At 41.8% G+C, this 16,188-nt stretch overlaps 1 protein-coding gene across 13 annotated transcripts in view; it reads left to right on the plus strand.

Annotated features, from left to right (window-relative positions):
* Window positions 1-397: 397 nt before the first annotated feature.
* The window catches only part of mybpc2a (myosin binding protein Ca), a 53,902-nt gene continuing 38,111 nt past the window's right edge, over window positions 398-16,188 (plus strand). For 2 of the 13 annotated variants that reach the window (XM_042085799.1, XM_042085802.1), the window contains exons 1-3: window positions 398-503; window positions 10,384-10,416; window positions 10,882-10,893. In XM_042085799.1, the coding sequence (XP_041941733.1) occupies window positions 482-503; window positions 10,384-10,416; window positions 10,882-10,893 (67 nt within the window). In that variant the 5' untranslated portion in view covers window positions 398-481. Of the gene's footprint in view, window positions 504-9,859; window positions 9,878-10,383; window positions 10,417-10,881; window positions 10,894-10,981; window positions 11,003-12,909; window positions 12,931-13,058; window positions 13,080-13,302; window positions 13,324-13,474; window positions 13,496-14,146; window positions 14,168-14,919; window positions 14,941-15,100; window positions 15,122-15,410; window positions 15,432-15,623; window positions 15,645-15,771; window positions 15,793-16,188 lie in introns of those variants that run through there. The other 11 variants (XM_042085803.1, XM_042085804.1, XM_042085808.1 and 8 more) reach the window with 9 other exon arrangements.

Below are 16,188 nucleotides of genomic sequence, written 5' to 3' on the forward strand. Positions count from 1 at the left end.
CGTCAATCGGCATGTCAGTCAATTAGTTAATGTCCAAGCTCTCGGCCTAACGAGCTGCCTAATTAGCAGGTTTACCCACAGGTCACACTCTTCGTTATGGTGTGACACCCCTTTTTCCTCTCCTCCTCTCCTCCTCTTCTCTCACTCTCTCACTCTCTCACTCCTCTGCCCAGCCGTCCTCACTCTTCTTTGCTCTTCACCAAGTGTTCTGTCTTTCCTTTCAGAACTTGGATTCCCTCAAGGTCTCAAGTGACGCTCATTTTGTCGCCCTTCCACTGTCTCTCTCCCTCCCTCCCTCCCTCCCACCCTCTTAAACTCTCTCAGAGGGTGGGTAGGGGACTTAAGTGCCAGGGGAGGAAATGGGGGTGGGGGGGTTAAAAAGGCATAAAGGAGGGAAAGCAGACAGACTCACAGACAAAGAAAGTCGTCGAGAGCTGGGCGGCCATAGAGTGAAGGAAGTGACAGACGAGCAAACTAAACCATGCCGGAGCCGAAGAAGCCAGGTGAGCATCTCTCATGTCATTTACATCGACCTGTCCATCTGATTCCGTCAAAGTCATTGTAATATATTTTGTCTTTGTCTATAAGTGGCTTTACTTTTGTTTTCAATATGCATTGATAGCTTAAAGATTCTTTGTCGCTCACTGATGATGATTTATTGATTAATGTTTACAATATGTGTTTAGTAAGTCATATAAGAGTGCACAGGTGATGTGAAGATTTATGTGGGTTTTTATTCTTTTCATGTAAATCTTGGTCCCTTCTGATTTGAACAAAAGAGTTTATTTGCAGGTATAATGTTTTGTTATATGGCATATTTTTTATCAGCTTTGGGTCATCGATAATGTTTTAGTCATGTGTGAGTGACCATAAAATATCAACACTCTTTTTTTGGCTGAGTTGTGGGCTCTGTGGCGAAAGCGTGTCATTGGACTTCTGGCTTAGAGAGATCGCTGAACTGATCTGTCAACTTTCTCTTAACACCTGCCAACCACTGTCAGTGATGCAAAATATATGGATGCAGGAAGTGCCTGCAGATACAGGATACTAAAAGTAACACTTTATTAGACATACAGCCATCCCCAGGCACGCACACTAGGACTTTCACGACTACTGATTTTACTAGTTGACAAGTTTTTCATAATAATTGTCGACCAGTTGTAATGTACAGCACAGTATTGTTGCTAACATTACTGCTAGTGTTGGCTGTTGGCAGCAGTGTTAAATCTTTAGATGGTTACCCATAGCAGACATAGTAACCATAGATGGTTACCCATAGTTGTTATTGTACTTTAATACAGCTGTACACAACTTACATGTCACTGTGGAACAAGTCTCATTTTCGGTGAAGTTCTTCCATACATAGCCCATTTAACCCATTTAGCCTGAAGTCATTTTGTCCACAGCTAGTTGACTGTTGCCTACAGCTCTGACTAGTGATTGTAATAGTCGACCAGTCAACAAGTTGACAAGTTGAAGGATCCTCAAATGCATGCACATGCACACACCAGAAAGAGTGTCTTATGCCTGAAGGCATAACTTTTAATAGTTTGAGGTTGTGACATCTGCAAATGTTTATAAATGGTTGTCATACATACAGATGAAGAAATTGAAGATGTGCGCTGTAGTGTTTGTGTGGTCTGACTGGGGATATAAAATATAGCCCTCTACTTTACAGCTGTGACCTTATGGCACTATAAATCTACGGGTGGCATGAAATTGGAGAGAGATTGACTTAAAGAGCGCGCGAGAGTCAGACATCAGAGACGAGGGCGGGCGCAAGGGGGAGAATGGCTGAAGGAAGGGGTGGTGAGAGTAGAGAGCAGAGAGGAGACTTTTCACAGGGGGAGGATGAGAGAGATGAGTGGCGATGGAAGTCCGTGTCAACGAGACAGTGAGAAGCTGCACTTTTTCTTTCCCTTCTCACCTCTCTCTCTCTCTCTCTCTCTGGCAGCTCTCGCCCTTTCTTTCAGACCCTCTCAACCCTACACATCAGCACATATAGCGATACTGCCAGTTTACTCAATAGTGCTAAACCACAATTCACTGATGTGAATCAACACACAGCAGTTCCATTTAGAAGCGTTCATCCAGCAAACGATTGCTTCTGCGGCAACAGGATTGGTTTGGGCTGAAGAAATAGTCCTTGTGTCGTTCTATTTAGATTCCCTTTAGACTTTGGCTGGAAAAGTTTTTGCAAACACACAATTCTTTGCTTAGCTTGGTGTAAGATTCAATTCTAGGAGAGGTATTTTTGTCACTGTGGTTGGTCCTACCTACGTATACCTATGTTACTTCTCCATTCTTTTTATCCAAGTCTTATAATGTGTATAATATTGTACAGTGCACGTCTGCAGGCAATTGTGCTGCATTTGGGCTTCAATATGAGGTAGAATAATAAGACCTTTCCAAAGGGTTAATGATGTCAACAAGAAAGTGCAATGATGCTCTTATCAGGACCATAGACCTGTTGGTATAGCGTTGTTAGTGGCACACTCCAATAACATTATCCAGCAACAAATTCAATATGTCCGTCCCTGCTCAGCCATTTCCATCCTAACTGAGGGGCAGAGGGCTGGCTGAGAGCTTTTGTCAGTCTGGATTCTGGATCTGCAGTTCATCACCTGAACACATCCCCTCTACTTAGGGGCAGCCGTGGCCTACTGGTTAGCGCTTCGGACTTGTATGCCGGTTCGAACCCCGACCAGTAGGCACGGTTGAAGGGCCCCCGAGCGCCGCTGTTGTTGCCGGGATTAGTGTGTGCTGTCTGTGTGTTCACTGTGTGCTGAGTGTGTTTCACTAATTCACAGATTGGAATAAATGCAGAGACCAAATTTCCCTCCCGGGATCAAAAGAGTATACTTATACTTTTTCTCATTTCATTTCATTTACCTCTCACCCTCTTGTCTTGTCATGTCTTTTTGAGTTCACATGAATTCACACCACTCATCAGTGATTCTTTCAATAAAACACATGACATCATATCACACATATCAGATCACACCCACATACAGAACAACCACCTCAGACAGACACACACACACACACACACACACACACACACACACATTCCCCTTCACACACACTATCTCACCCTTTACACTCACCCCCACACTGTCTCAATGCCCTCTCTCCACCCTATCTCATATAACACCCCCTCCTCCCCATGTTTAGAGTTAGACTCCCGTGATTAGGTCTGTCTACCACTCTAGGGACTGCCGTGGCCCTCAGAAAGCACGCCTCCTTAATAAACAGCCTCAAGAATAGTACCGCCGCCCCAAGTAAGCGGATGGAGTATGCCTCGTAAGAGGCAACACCAGGCATCAAGCAGTGGCTGATGTTACATTGAAAAGGAGCTGAATTTAGGCTTTACCGCATGAATGTCCCCCTAGGTGGTCTGCTGTAACAGATGGACATTTCCCCTCGATTTTGAGACCAGCTATGTTGTTTGAGTGGACTGTGGTGAGCTAAACAACAGGATTGTTTCTATGGCTTTGCAAGCCAAACCATGGGGTGGCATTTAAATAGTGGCCAGGGCTGCCAGAATTGGAGGGGTTGGAGGAGGGTGGCTGATTAAAAGATCAGATGTGATTACAGCAATGGAGATCTCTCTGGGTCTTATTCCAATTTTCCATTACTTGGCTCTGGTCTACTGGTCTATTCAGGGAGTGATTTCAACTAAAATGTCAGATGGCTGTGAACGCAGGACAGGGAGTTGTTTACAAAAACAGAAGGTACTTTTGGTTTGGGCAAAGGGTGAAGGTAGGGGAAGGGGAGGGCGCAAAAAATGTCTCATTTAGATATAAATTATATATATGAATTCAGTCTATTCAGACCCTTTTTGATTCTTTAGTAGCGTGAGATCACAGAGTAGCCTCCTGCATTAGAGATGTCCTGATGGCATGGTAGCACACATGGTAGCCACTAAGAGATCATCTTCCTTACTATGATTCTGGAAGAGTAGGACTGGAAGTCATAGCCGTCCAGTTTAATGAGTCAGCGTTTGGACGGGTCAGTAGAGAGTAATGTTTAATGTATCATCACCCCTGCAACACCATGAGCCTGCTAGGTGGTGAAAGACAAGGTAATTATGGATAATTATGAACACACACATACTGTACACACATACACATAGGCGTGAGCACGCACTCGTGCGCACACACGTGCACATGCACGCACGCACACACACACACACACACACACACATGCACGTTTTACAACACACAAGCATTAAATTAACACTTCTTAAAGTGACTTGATTCCCTTTACCTTCCATGACCTGGGCTATCTCTACTGCGGCTAACCCCAGATATCCTTGGATGGGATGAGCAGACAGCCTTGTGGAAGATGAAGACCAGAGTCTCATGACCCTTGGGCGTTGGGGTAACATTACCTCACAACAACTCCTTCATCATGCCTCCTCTGGCATGCATCATTGCCTTTGATGAATGGCAAACAGATGTACAATCGCCACACTGTGACCAGGAAAATCAGTCTTGGCCTAAGACCTCTAGGCTTTTAATTAAGCTATTATAAACATGTTATAAACATTGTTTCAACCACAGAGATTATTTTCCGATGCTTGCTGAGTCTCTACAATTCATTGTGTGCTTAGGAGCTTTAGAGCAGATATTTTCTGCATCCCAAGCTTAATGAGCTATCCAGTCAATGCTTCATGTTATTTGCCCAACAGCAACTGTGTGTGCATGAGTAGAGAGGCTAAAATGGAAGTTAAGCCTTTTGATTTATGACTACTTACAATTTACGCTTCAACCAAAGAAGGTGGCATAGGTTTTGTTAAAAAAAAAGGTTTAAGTGACACCAAACAGCTATATTTTGTTACCTTTCAATCACTCTAGTCAAATATATGGTGATGAAGACCCCCTGCTAGCTTAACTATGAAACAGGACTGTGCTCTGAAACAGGACTGTGTCACTGATAGCAATATGAAAGTCATATCTCTAGCAACAACTGTAAACAGCTCAACAACAAAAGATTTCGAATGTGAGCATTAAATAGAACAACAGCAGCTGTACCTACATCACCGCTTGAAATAGCAAATGCAAAGAGCTAACTTGATGCGCTGAAGTCAGCGACGGAGCGAGTCATCTTGAGCAGAGAGCAACCCCCATCCACCTTATTTGAAAATTATTTCAGCACTGCTCCAATGGCATATCACATAGGCAGAGCTCAAATAAAACTAAAGTACTGTGTCCTACAGTATGTAACACCCTCTCCACTGTACGACTCCGATTTGCAACCCCCTCTGTTCCTATATGAGATCATTAATCATGTTGTCATATGGTCGACTGATTATTGTTACTGGGCGAGAGAGGCAGCTTAAGTGTACCCTCACGCTGCCAAACGCTCCCTCCATTGCTCCTATAAAAACTCTGAAACCCCAGCAGGCCACGGTGACCAGAGGAGCATGGCCGAGGGCCAAATACCAGCAATGCCACCCATCTTCACCCACACGCTCAGCATTAAATATAGCCGCAATGGGTGAGCGACTAATATTTGGCCTGTTTCACCATTGCATTTCCTTTAACGTTGATGGAAAAGAGCTCTGTCAACAGTATGTGTGTGTGTCTGTCTGTGTCTGGAAGTGATCAAGACATTACCTCTGCTATTACTGCAAAAAAAGATTTGAGTTTCACTCTTGTCTGTGAAATTCTGCACAGTGTTTACTCAAAGCAGGGCAGATGTGTTCATTTGATGTCAGCACTTGTTAACAGCAATACTTGTAATAATTAGACATTTCGTGTTAACCCACCAAATATAGATTTCATCCATCTTCTTTAAATACCCAAAGCCAAGGGTGTGAAGTAGTGCAGTTGTCCACTCTTTGTCTTGTTAGACATCAGGAGCACTGGCCTCTCTCTTTGTCCTTTGTGTCTGTGCATGTGTTTGACAGTAAACTATTTGTCACCTGACTGAGTGCGCCTGTTGCCGGTGTGCCGTGTTGCACCAGAGAACATTAACACACTATGGTGTTGGTAAACATGTAAAGTCGTGGGCACAGTAGACAGAACTGCCGCAGGGCTTCCTTCTTCCTCCAGTTAACACATGGAGAGTCAGTGTTGGTTTACAGTCAGGGGTATTTTAAATGCTCTGAAATCACACATTAGTGTGTCTATGACTCAAACCCTCTCATATTATAGATGACATCTGTGAGGGAGGACAGATGCTTCCTCGGATGGCAGGGGAGCTCTCTTTGATGTGTAACTCGGTCAGCTGAGAGCCACGCATGCTGCGGTGATTAGCTCAATGCAAGACGGGTGCACTGATGGAGAGTTTGAGGGGTGCCAGGGGGGTAAATGTCAGGAGGGATTACCTAAGTGAACATTCCTCAACATTCCATAGAGGTTACCCGGTGAAAATAAGAGAGAGAGTGTGTGCACGTGAGTGTGTATGTGAGAGAGAATGAGAATGTGTGTGTGAAAGAGAGAGAGTGAGAGTGGGAGTGTGTGCATGTGAGTGTGTGGGGGGAACAGTTTAGACTCATCAGCAAATTTGGGGAAAGGGCATGAGATGTGAGAGGGCAGACGTTAAAGTCCATTAGAACGTGGCTGTGCCTTTAAACGATCCCCAGTGTGCAACCTACTGAGCCAGGCTTTTACTGCCGTACAGTGATAATTATACTGATACTTTGCATTGTACTTCTTTAATTGCTCCTCCATACTCTGAATGCATTTGTGGCTCCTGAAATAGCTAGATGACAGTCTGTGAAATTCATGCTATGCCTGTGGCTATTATGCCAGAGGCCCAATGCTAGTTCCCCTGTTTGGACTAAGCTGGGGTGAATATGGGAAGAAGAAATGGACATATCCTTGGCCTATATATAGAGATGAGACTGGGGATAACATGACTCATATGGGTATATTTGGAGAGAAATGAGTATGTGTAATAGTTTGGAAGCATGAGAGCAGGGTAATGGCTATGGATTTTACAATTTCATCGGAGGGTTATATGAATTTGACATGATTTCTAGTCTAATGTATATATTGGATTTTGATTTTCAGTTCTGCGTTTGTCTTGGATACGTTCATCACTTGATGACTTTCTGATGTCATCAGGACACCTGACTCAATTGAAAATAGATTTTGGTGCACGATTAGCTACACTTCATTTCTTGCAGAATCTTTGTCCATTTCTACTTCAGTGACATTTTCAAGCAAGTTCCCATCAAAGAATAATAATGATAGAATTTGTCAAAGTGTTGTTTATTCTATCCCATCAAACGTTATATTGTGAACACTGTGAACGCTAAGTACTTTTTAAATTAAATTTACAGTGTCTTATCATGAATTCACCAGCCTTGTGACAACCTAGACATGACGTAAGTACAGCAATGACTTAAAAGCTCCAATTCCATCGGTCAAATGCTTCTTCAAGCCTAATTTAGCTGAAGGGTTAACTCATCAGTACTGCTGGCTCAGCCTGGGAGGATATGAAACTTTCATGACTGTACACCCAGAACATTGAAATTTGATGCTGTTTATTTCAGGCCTGGACTTGATTGGCTTGTGGTAGATTTCATTTCTGGAGCATGATGTGGGGGGAAGCAGTTGCATTATTAACCATCTTCAAATTAATGGTGGCTTTTGCATGAATGATTTACAGCTGCTCTGAATTTCACAGTAAAGCCCTACAAGTGTTAGTTGTTTTACTTGGTTTAATGATTGCTTCCTGTTTGGCTTGAATTCTGGAATGTTTGTACGCTTACCTTACTACCCTGTGATCAGAACTTACCAGGAAGATGCCATCCATATATGAATAGACCATGTTCCAATGACCTCCTTTCTAAGTTATTTGGCTGTGGAGGTAAAATGAATAACATGTGTATAAACTGAGACCCTGGCTAGATGAAAGAAAAGGCTAGGCAAGAGGGCATGCTAACACCAAGGGCAGGGTTAGGTACACATAGACTGTGGACCTCTCTTTCTATTAGTCTTTAGCATTAGCACTGACCTCTGAGGGGTCTATAGCACTTTCAGTCTGACTTAACGCTGTACTTACGTGTGTGTGTGTGTGTGTGTGTGTGTCTGTGTGAATATGTTTGAGTGAATATTTGTGTTTGTGTGTGAGTGAGAGAGAGAGAGAGAGTGTGTGTGTGTTTTGGCTGGGAGAAGCGGCGGAGTCCCAGGCCCTCATGACAGAGAGAGTGCTGACAGGTTGTAACCAGAGAGTCCCTTAGGGTGGGGTGGGATCAGAAGTATGAAATCCAAGGGCTGAGGGTTAGCATGGGGTGGACAATCACCCACACATTTTGCCCCCTCCCACTGCTTTTTTAATAGCTCAGGTCTAATTTGGAGACATTATCTCCTGGGATTTACTCACTTTTCAGCAGTAGTGCTGAATCAGGACTTCCTAAAGAAGATTGTTTTTTTGACTTGGACATCAGATCTCTGCAAGCAAATGAGCTAAAATGGAGCCAGGAAGCCTGAGGATTTTTATTCCTCATCATCTGGAAAAGACATACACAATGTCTGGAGAGACGAAAATAAGAGGGAATTGAGGCATTTGTGGAAGAGGGAAGGGGTGAAAGAAAAGGGTACAAAAAAAAATAGTCAACAGACAGACTGTAGTTGCCATGGTGATCTCATCTTACTCTGTCTGTTCTGTTACCATAACCTTGGATCATCGAACTGAGGGAGACAATGTAAGCTAGTACAGAGTGTATGACCCTGATGTCACACAACCAGGCATAGCTATTCTTCTGTCCCCCCTCATTGATAATCTCATCGCAAGAACGACCTCCCTTGTCACATGAAGTCTCAAGTGTTTGTCAACACTCCGTCACTGTCAGGACGTTATTGTAGTCCAGTGACCCATTTCCCCCTCCTTATATGGGTGAGGAGGACGGCTCGAGACCTGAGGGGCCACGGCGGACGAGGCATTTACAACCTGGTGCATCTCATGGCCTCGCCACCTTCGAGACCTTGAGAGGTGCCAGGTCTAAACCCTGCTGGCGTTGAAATCCCCGTTAACAGAGTGTGGTCTGAAAGACAAACCTTATCAAAAATAGAGGCGTCGGACCTTGCAGTATGCCAGCATGGTGCCCCCTCTCCCTCTCCCCCCGCCCCCCTGGGGTCACTCTTGCAATATGACCTGAAGTCCAAGGCCAAGTCTGCGATCTTATAACCTATACACAGTAGGGACCCGGGGTCGAGACCTCCTGGTGGAAGGAATGGTCGGAGATGGAGATGAAGGATGGAGGGAGGGAGGAAGAAAGGAAACAGAAGATGGAGGGAGGATTAAGAAAGAGTCTGACACAAGGCAAAGGGGCAGATCGGAGAGCTCAGCTGGTAACCCGTTCACACTTCAAACCAGTGGGTCCAGATCTGAGACTCCCCGTGGTGCCTCCCCTCTACTGCAAAGCTGAAACCCGCACCCTGCTAATGACCCCAAGGAGAGAGTGACCATGTAGCCTACAAATGTGGAGCATTCAGACTATGGAGTGGACTGGCCACAACCCGTACGACAAATTGAGACTTACTGATGAGAGCGTGTCTTACTGTGGATGTCTTTGAGGATCCTTGGTTTTGTATTTCAATTTTATGAGGCACTCTGTATCCAAGTCATACATACAAAGAGCAAAATGAATCTCACTTGTATGTCTCAGCCATAGGTTTCAGCTCACTCCAACTAACATAATGCTTTGTCGTATCTGTGTCTGTCTAATTATGTGTTTAGAAAATTACCAAATATTATCTCCCATTGTTTTGAACTGACTGTGTATTAAAAGAGGACGAGTCTTGATTTTATAATACTAGTCATATTCAATGAAGCTCAAGCATCAGTCATAACATGCAACCAACATCAAATATCATACACATGCACTCCTATTTTTTTTTAGAAAACTCTGAGGAGTTGGGTAAGGATTTCACATGGATTCAAATCTGGAATGAGAGTGATGTAACTTTCCACAGTGGTGTGTGCCTTGATATGCACAGAGTATGTGTACTAAAGGATGTTTGCACCTGAATGTGATTTTTTTTCTTTATCACCTTTGTCCGTATGAAACATCAAACTTTGCATGGACATGTTTATTACATCCATTCAGCCTGTGACGTGAATTAATTCACATGAATGATTTTTTTTTTCGGCCCATACTTTAGAAAGGAAATTATTTGCTATGCTTCAGTGCATTATTTATACCTTATTTGATTGTGGACATGAATGTGTATCTGTATGTACACAGGCACACTCTGTATATGTTTGCACACTCTAAACACACATCATCATTTGTATGTTTGCATATGAAAAAAGATTGGTGTCTGCATTACTTCTAGTTTTTATGTCTAGTCTTTTTATATCAGTGATGCTGAATAAAGCTGCCATACAGTATTGTCCTGACCATGTGTTTCTGTGTCTCTGCAGCCAATAAAAATAAAGAACCAGCGCCTCCTGCTGGTAAGTTCACAGAAAACACACAGTACCAGCAACACTGGGTCAGAACATTACATATTGTATAGCAGCACTCTTCAGTGAAGCTTCCAGTTATGTAATAGAGTTGCCATGTCAACGAAATGATGAGAGCTCTTATGAACAATGTTTGACACAAGGTCTCTTATTTATAGATTCCAACATTGTGAATGAAACACAGTGTTGTTCCTTTCATGTTTAAGGACCTTGTAGTTCACTTGTCATTATGTAAAATTCCAGACATTCATGTTATGACAGCATTGCGAAGGTGGTGTGACAAAACATGGAATGTAAAGTAATGGGATCATTCCTACCATTAGGAATTTTCATAATATTTTCAAAAATTTGTCATAATCAATACATCTGGCTACTGCCAGAAACATTCTATAAATACAAGACACTGAACAATCACACAAGTAATGTAAACCATTGTCTCCTGTTTTTCTTTCCCAGGTAAACCAGAGGGTGAGTATTTTTGGTGGTATGTCAGCTTTTTCACTGCCCTCTGCTTTGCTCTCTATGCTAATGTAAGATGTGAATTTCCATCTCTCAGAGAGTCCAGATGAGGATGATGGTAAGGTCTCTAAACTGACATTTCACAGAAGTTTATCTTCTGTGGGTATACACCTGTCTGTTAGTGTGTCCATGGCGCATGACTCCTGGTCTCTACTTCATTATACTTCTGCACTATTTTCAATACTGTTCAGACTTCATGTCAGTTACAATCTTAACATGACTCCTTCCCTTCCATCAGTTTGCAACTGTTCATAGTCTTTGTATGTTTATGTATGTGTTTGGGACACTTTACATCTGTCATTGTGCATGCTACACTGAGCAAGAGTTATCTGAAATGAAGCATGTGGATGTTTCTTTTGTTGGATTCCTCATTGTGGACTGATTTTCCCAGGTAGAGATTACCTACATCTAGTGCTGGAACCTTGAGATTTGGCAGCCAGGGCATAATGGGGCTTTATGGATTTGCAGGACAAAGCTAACATGAGGCCAGCAATCTCTGTCCAGGAAATAAGTCCGCAACATACAGTATATAAACTACTTTCACATCAATGCTTTTTAAGGAAAGGGTTTTTAAAGGGATTCTTAAATTCTCAACACACTACTAAGTATGCATTATGACATACATTTCTGAAACCTGCATCAGCAATACTTTAACCCTGTATCATAACACTGACTATTATTATTATTGTTTAACACCCATGACAGCAAGAATAATTTATGATGACAAATACCATCTATGAATTTTATAAAATCTACTGAATGTGACATTCTAATTTTGCTAACTACTTTAAAGTTAGTTGGCAGTTACTTTACAACAGTCTCTATAAAACTATAAAAGTTCCTTTGCTGCAAATGGTCAACAGATTATGACAAAATGAAGCAGCAGCTTACATTTTATATTTTATGGCATGAATGGATACTGGCACCAGCAAATTGTTATCTAATTGGACACAGACTGCTGTAGCAAGTTATCATGACCCCATACGAGGCCTGTTCTGCTGTGCTCTTGACATAACTGTGTCTGTCTTATGGTGCTGAGCTAAGCTGAGGTGTTACAATATTTTACTTTATACCATGGTCTAGGTTGAAAAGGGTGTTGTTTAAAAAGTGATATACTACACCTATGAAGTAGATCTGGTAAAAAAAAGTTTAATTGCCGTTCCATATCAATGCTTATGAATGGTAACTATAACAACGATAGTAGGACGACGGTTGAGCCTGGAGGCAGGCTTCGTAACAATGGAATCAACTGTAAACAGCTGAAAAAACTAACGCTTTTAGCTCTAAAACTCATTTAGTATTAATAATTGATTTCATATTTATTTATTTCGTAAGTGACCATGGTATAAACGGGATAATGCCCTTCGATGCGTCCATTATCAGAAATAAATGGACTTCATGGAAGCAACCGCCCGACGCGAAGCAGACGCCTCCGCGTTGTCCATTTATTTCTGATAATGGACACCTCGTCGGGCATTATCCCTTACGTAATTAGTAACTTAGTAGAAATGGGGGGGAAAATAGATATGTTTTTGCTGCAGGTGTGTGTATTTTTGTCACTGGTTTATCCTTCTCTTGATGGGTGTGTGTTGCTGTTGTCGAAACACTATCTCGGTGTTGACTTTTTAGTAAATATTACAATGATTGTATTTTCTGACATTTCAATTGATGGTGTACTAGCCAGATTAAGAGAGTGAGCATGTTTTATGTATTTAATGGTATTACTTATATTTGTGCACAGGTGTGTCTGTGTGTGTATATGTGCGTGTCTGTGTGTGCGTGTCTGTGTGTGTGTGTATGTGTGTGTGTGTGTGTATCTGTGTTTTGTGTGTGATTTGTGTGCGTGTGTGTGTGTGGTAGAGAAGGAGGGATTGTGTTTTCTCAAAATGAAGTATCATTTTGGCTTGCTGTATAACTGCTATGCTCTCCCTCTACATTGTCTAATCCTGCCATGTTTACTGACAGCCGCCCAGCCTGTTACAAGTGGTAAGGGCACTTATAGACTTCATATCACTTACTACAGGCTATTTCCAACATATAGTCTTATGAAGGTAGCTTCATAAAGCTATTAGCATTGGTTGTTCTTTCTATAATTATTTTATATTTACTGACAGAAGTTTTGCCTGCTGTAGAGGGTAAGAACATTTTAATGCTTTAACACAAAAAAAATGTGTGTGTGTGTGTGTGTGTGTGTGTGTGTGTGTGTGTAAGTTGTGTGGTTCCATGTGTTGTGTGGTTCCAAGTGTTTCATCAAAATATTACTTTTCTATAATATATATTTTGGTTTTTATTTGGTTTATTTTATAACATGCTATGCTCTCCTTCTATATTGCCTAATCCTGCCATGTTTACTGACAGAAGCCCAACCTGTTACAACTGGTAAGGGCATTTCTGCTTAAACATGTAGTCTCTGTTGCACTTCTTTGTCTGTTTTGATGGGATGCAGTGTTATGATATTTTCATAAAACTGTCAGCTTTTCTATCTATAATACTATTAATAATTATTAATAATAATTATTTCTACTGACAGAGGTTGAACCCACTGTGGAGGGTAAGAGCCTCTTCACATATAATTGCTTACATTTGTCTTTCTGTCCTATGTATGTTTTGTGTAGCGATAGCATTCATGTTTGTCAGTTTTCTTCGCTTGACAGTTTTACACAAATGTGGTTTTCCACATGCCCCCTGTCATCCTGCGTATATATTCATATGCATGAATGAATGTAAGTTTTAGTGTGTGTGTGTGTGTGTGTGTGTGTGTGTGTCTGTCTGTCTGTCTGTTGGTTGGTGATACAATAGCTGTGTCACAGTCTGCTTTTGTGCCTGTTCATGCTTGAAACTCAATGGAACCATTTGCTTTGTCAATACGTATGCATATTAGTTATGCAATTTTATGGTTTTCCATAATGCATAATGCTTACTCAAACTATAATTTATTTTTGGTTGTGTGTGAGATATAGTTTTGTGTGTGAATGAGACAGAGAGCGGGCTGGTGGTGGTGGTGGGGATGTCAGAGAGAGAGAGTGAGAGAGAGAGAGAGAGAGAGAGTGGGAAGAGAGCGTGAGAGAGAGAGATACTAAGGGAGGGGGAGAGAGAGACTCAGTGGTTTGTGTATTATTTGTGGAAGTGAAGTAATATTTTCTGCTTGCTGTATAATATGCCGTGCTCTTCCTCGACCTAACCCTGCCTTGTTTACTGACAGAGGCCCAGCCTGTTGCAAATGGTAAGACATATTCCTGTTCCAACATGTTTGTGTACCCTCTTGTATAGCATATTATAGGCTGCGGGAAATGGTGCCCAGCTTGTGCTAAATTTGAGAATATGCGAGAACATGAGGAGAAAGATTAAAATAAACACGGCCCTCTGTCTAAATGCTACAGAACAGTGTCAGTAAACAGGCAATATGTTTGCATAATTCTCACCCCTGGTATTTGAAGATGTTGATTTAGACAGGGGGGAGATCTGTTACGAGTGAATTTCTACATGACACGCTGCTCACCGTAATGAGAGGAGCTCAGAGCAAATGGTGCATGGTAGATTAATACCTGCCTCCATCGTCAGATTAATTTACTCGCTCAATCACCAGTTCCCAAAATAACTTGTTAGATCTAAAGGCCAGAGCTTAACATATTTGACTCTGACCTGTGTCATGTAAGTGGAGAGATACTCAAGACAGCATAGAGTCCAAAGACTGCATGGCTGTCAAAGAAAAGGTTCCATTGACTTACTTTGCTCTTCTGAAAGATACCATTTTCAGTGCACTTTGTTGCTTTCGATTGAAAATTTGCACAGGACAGATGGAATTTGACATATATCCTGTGTATATTTGAAATAATTTTTGCCTGGTTTTTTTGCATGTGTAAAAATTAAAGAAAAGAAGGCCACTGTGTGCTAGACACTGTTTTGTGAAGATGTCTTCATAAATCTGGCAGCTTTGCATTGTGCTCTCTATGATTCTGTCATCTCTATTAACAGAAGCCCAGTCTGCTGTACAGGGTAAGAGCCTCTTAATGCATAACCAATTTGTACAAGGGCATTTGTATAAACTTATATCACTTACTACAGGCTATTTCCAACATGCAGTGTTATGAAAGTAGCTTCATAAAGCTGTCAGTGTTGGTTGTGCTCTCTATAATTCTGTTATCTTTACTGACAGAGGTTTTGCCTGCTGTAGAGGGTAAGCACACCTTAATGCTTTAGTAACGTGTGTGTGTGTGTTTGTGTGTCTGTGTGTGTGTGTGTGTGTGTGTGTGTGTGTGTGTGTGTGTGTGTGTGTGTGTGTGTGTGTGTGTGTGTGCGCCTGTGAGAGCATGAGAAATGCTGAGACTGAGTTGTGTGGTTCCACTTTCAGGTGTTTCCACAAAGTATTACTTATTGTATAATTTATTTTTGTTTTATTTTTGTTTGCTTTATAACATGCTATGCTCTCCTTCTATACTGCCTAATGCTGCCATGTTTACTGACAGAAGCCCAACCTGTTACAACTGGTAAGGGCATGATTAAACAGACTACTAGTTAGAAGCCTACATACAACCAATTTTATACTACCTAAAGTAGTATGAGGATAACAATGGACATTTTTGATTGTACCAATAATTTATTTTTGTTTTATTTTGGCTTGCTGTATAACTGCCCTGCTCTCCCTCTACATTGTCTAATCCTGCCATGTTTACTGACAGCAGCCCAACCTGTTACAAGTGGTAAGGGCATTTATAGACTTCATATATTACTTACAACAGACTATTTCCAACATATAGTCTGAAGGTAGCTTCATAAAGCTGTTAGCGTTGGTTGTGCTCTCTATAATTATGTTATCTTTACTGACAGAGGTTTTGCCTGCTGTAGAGGGTAAGCACACCTTAATGCTTTACTGTAGTAATGTGTGTGTGTTTGTGTTTGTGTTTGTGTTTGTGTGTGTGTGTGTGTGTGTGTGTGTGTGTGTGTGTGTGTGTGAGAGAGAGAGAGAGAGAGCATGATAAATGCTGGGACTGTGGGCCAGATGTATGTACATTTGCGAACGTAGCATTATCAGTGCCATGGACAAACCACAGATAACGAACGCTGTGATAGGCCTACCTAAGTGTACGTGGTATTTATCAAACTTTCACTTTATCAGGAAATGTGCGCATTTCTCCGCCCCCCTACCGCAATTTACGAATGTCCACAACTGAACGGCATACATACAAGCGCAGTTGAATGAAGTTAACTGATGACAACATTAAAAAGAATCAAACGTTTAGCAAT

Source organism: Alosa sapidissima, chromosome 3, assembly GCF_018492685.1.
Source record: "Alosa sapidissima isolate fAloSap1 chromosome 3, fAloSap1.pri, whole genome shotgun sequence".
Classification (NCBI taxonomy): Eukaryota; Metazoa; Chordata; class Actinopteri; order Clupeiformes; family Clupeidae; genus Alosa; species Alosa sapidissima.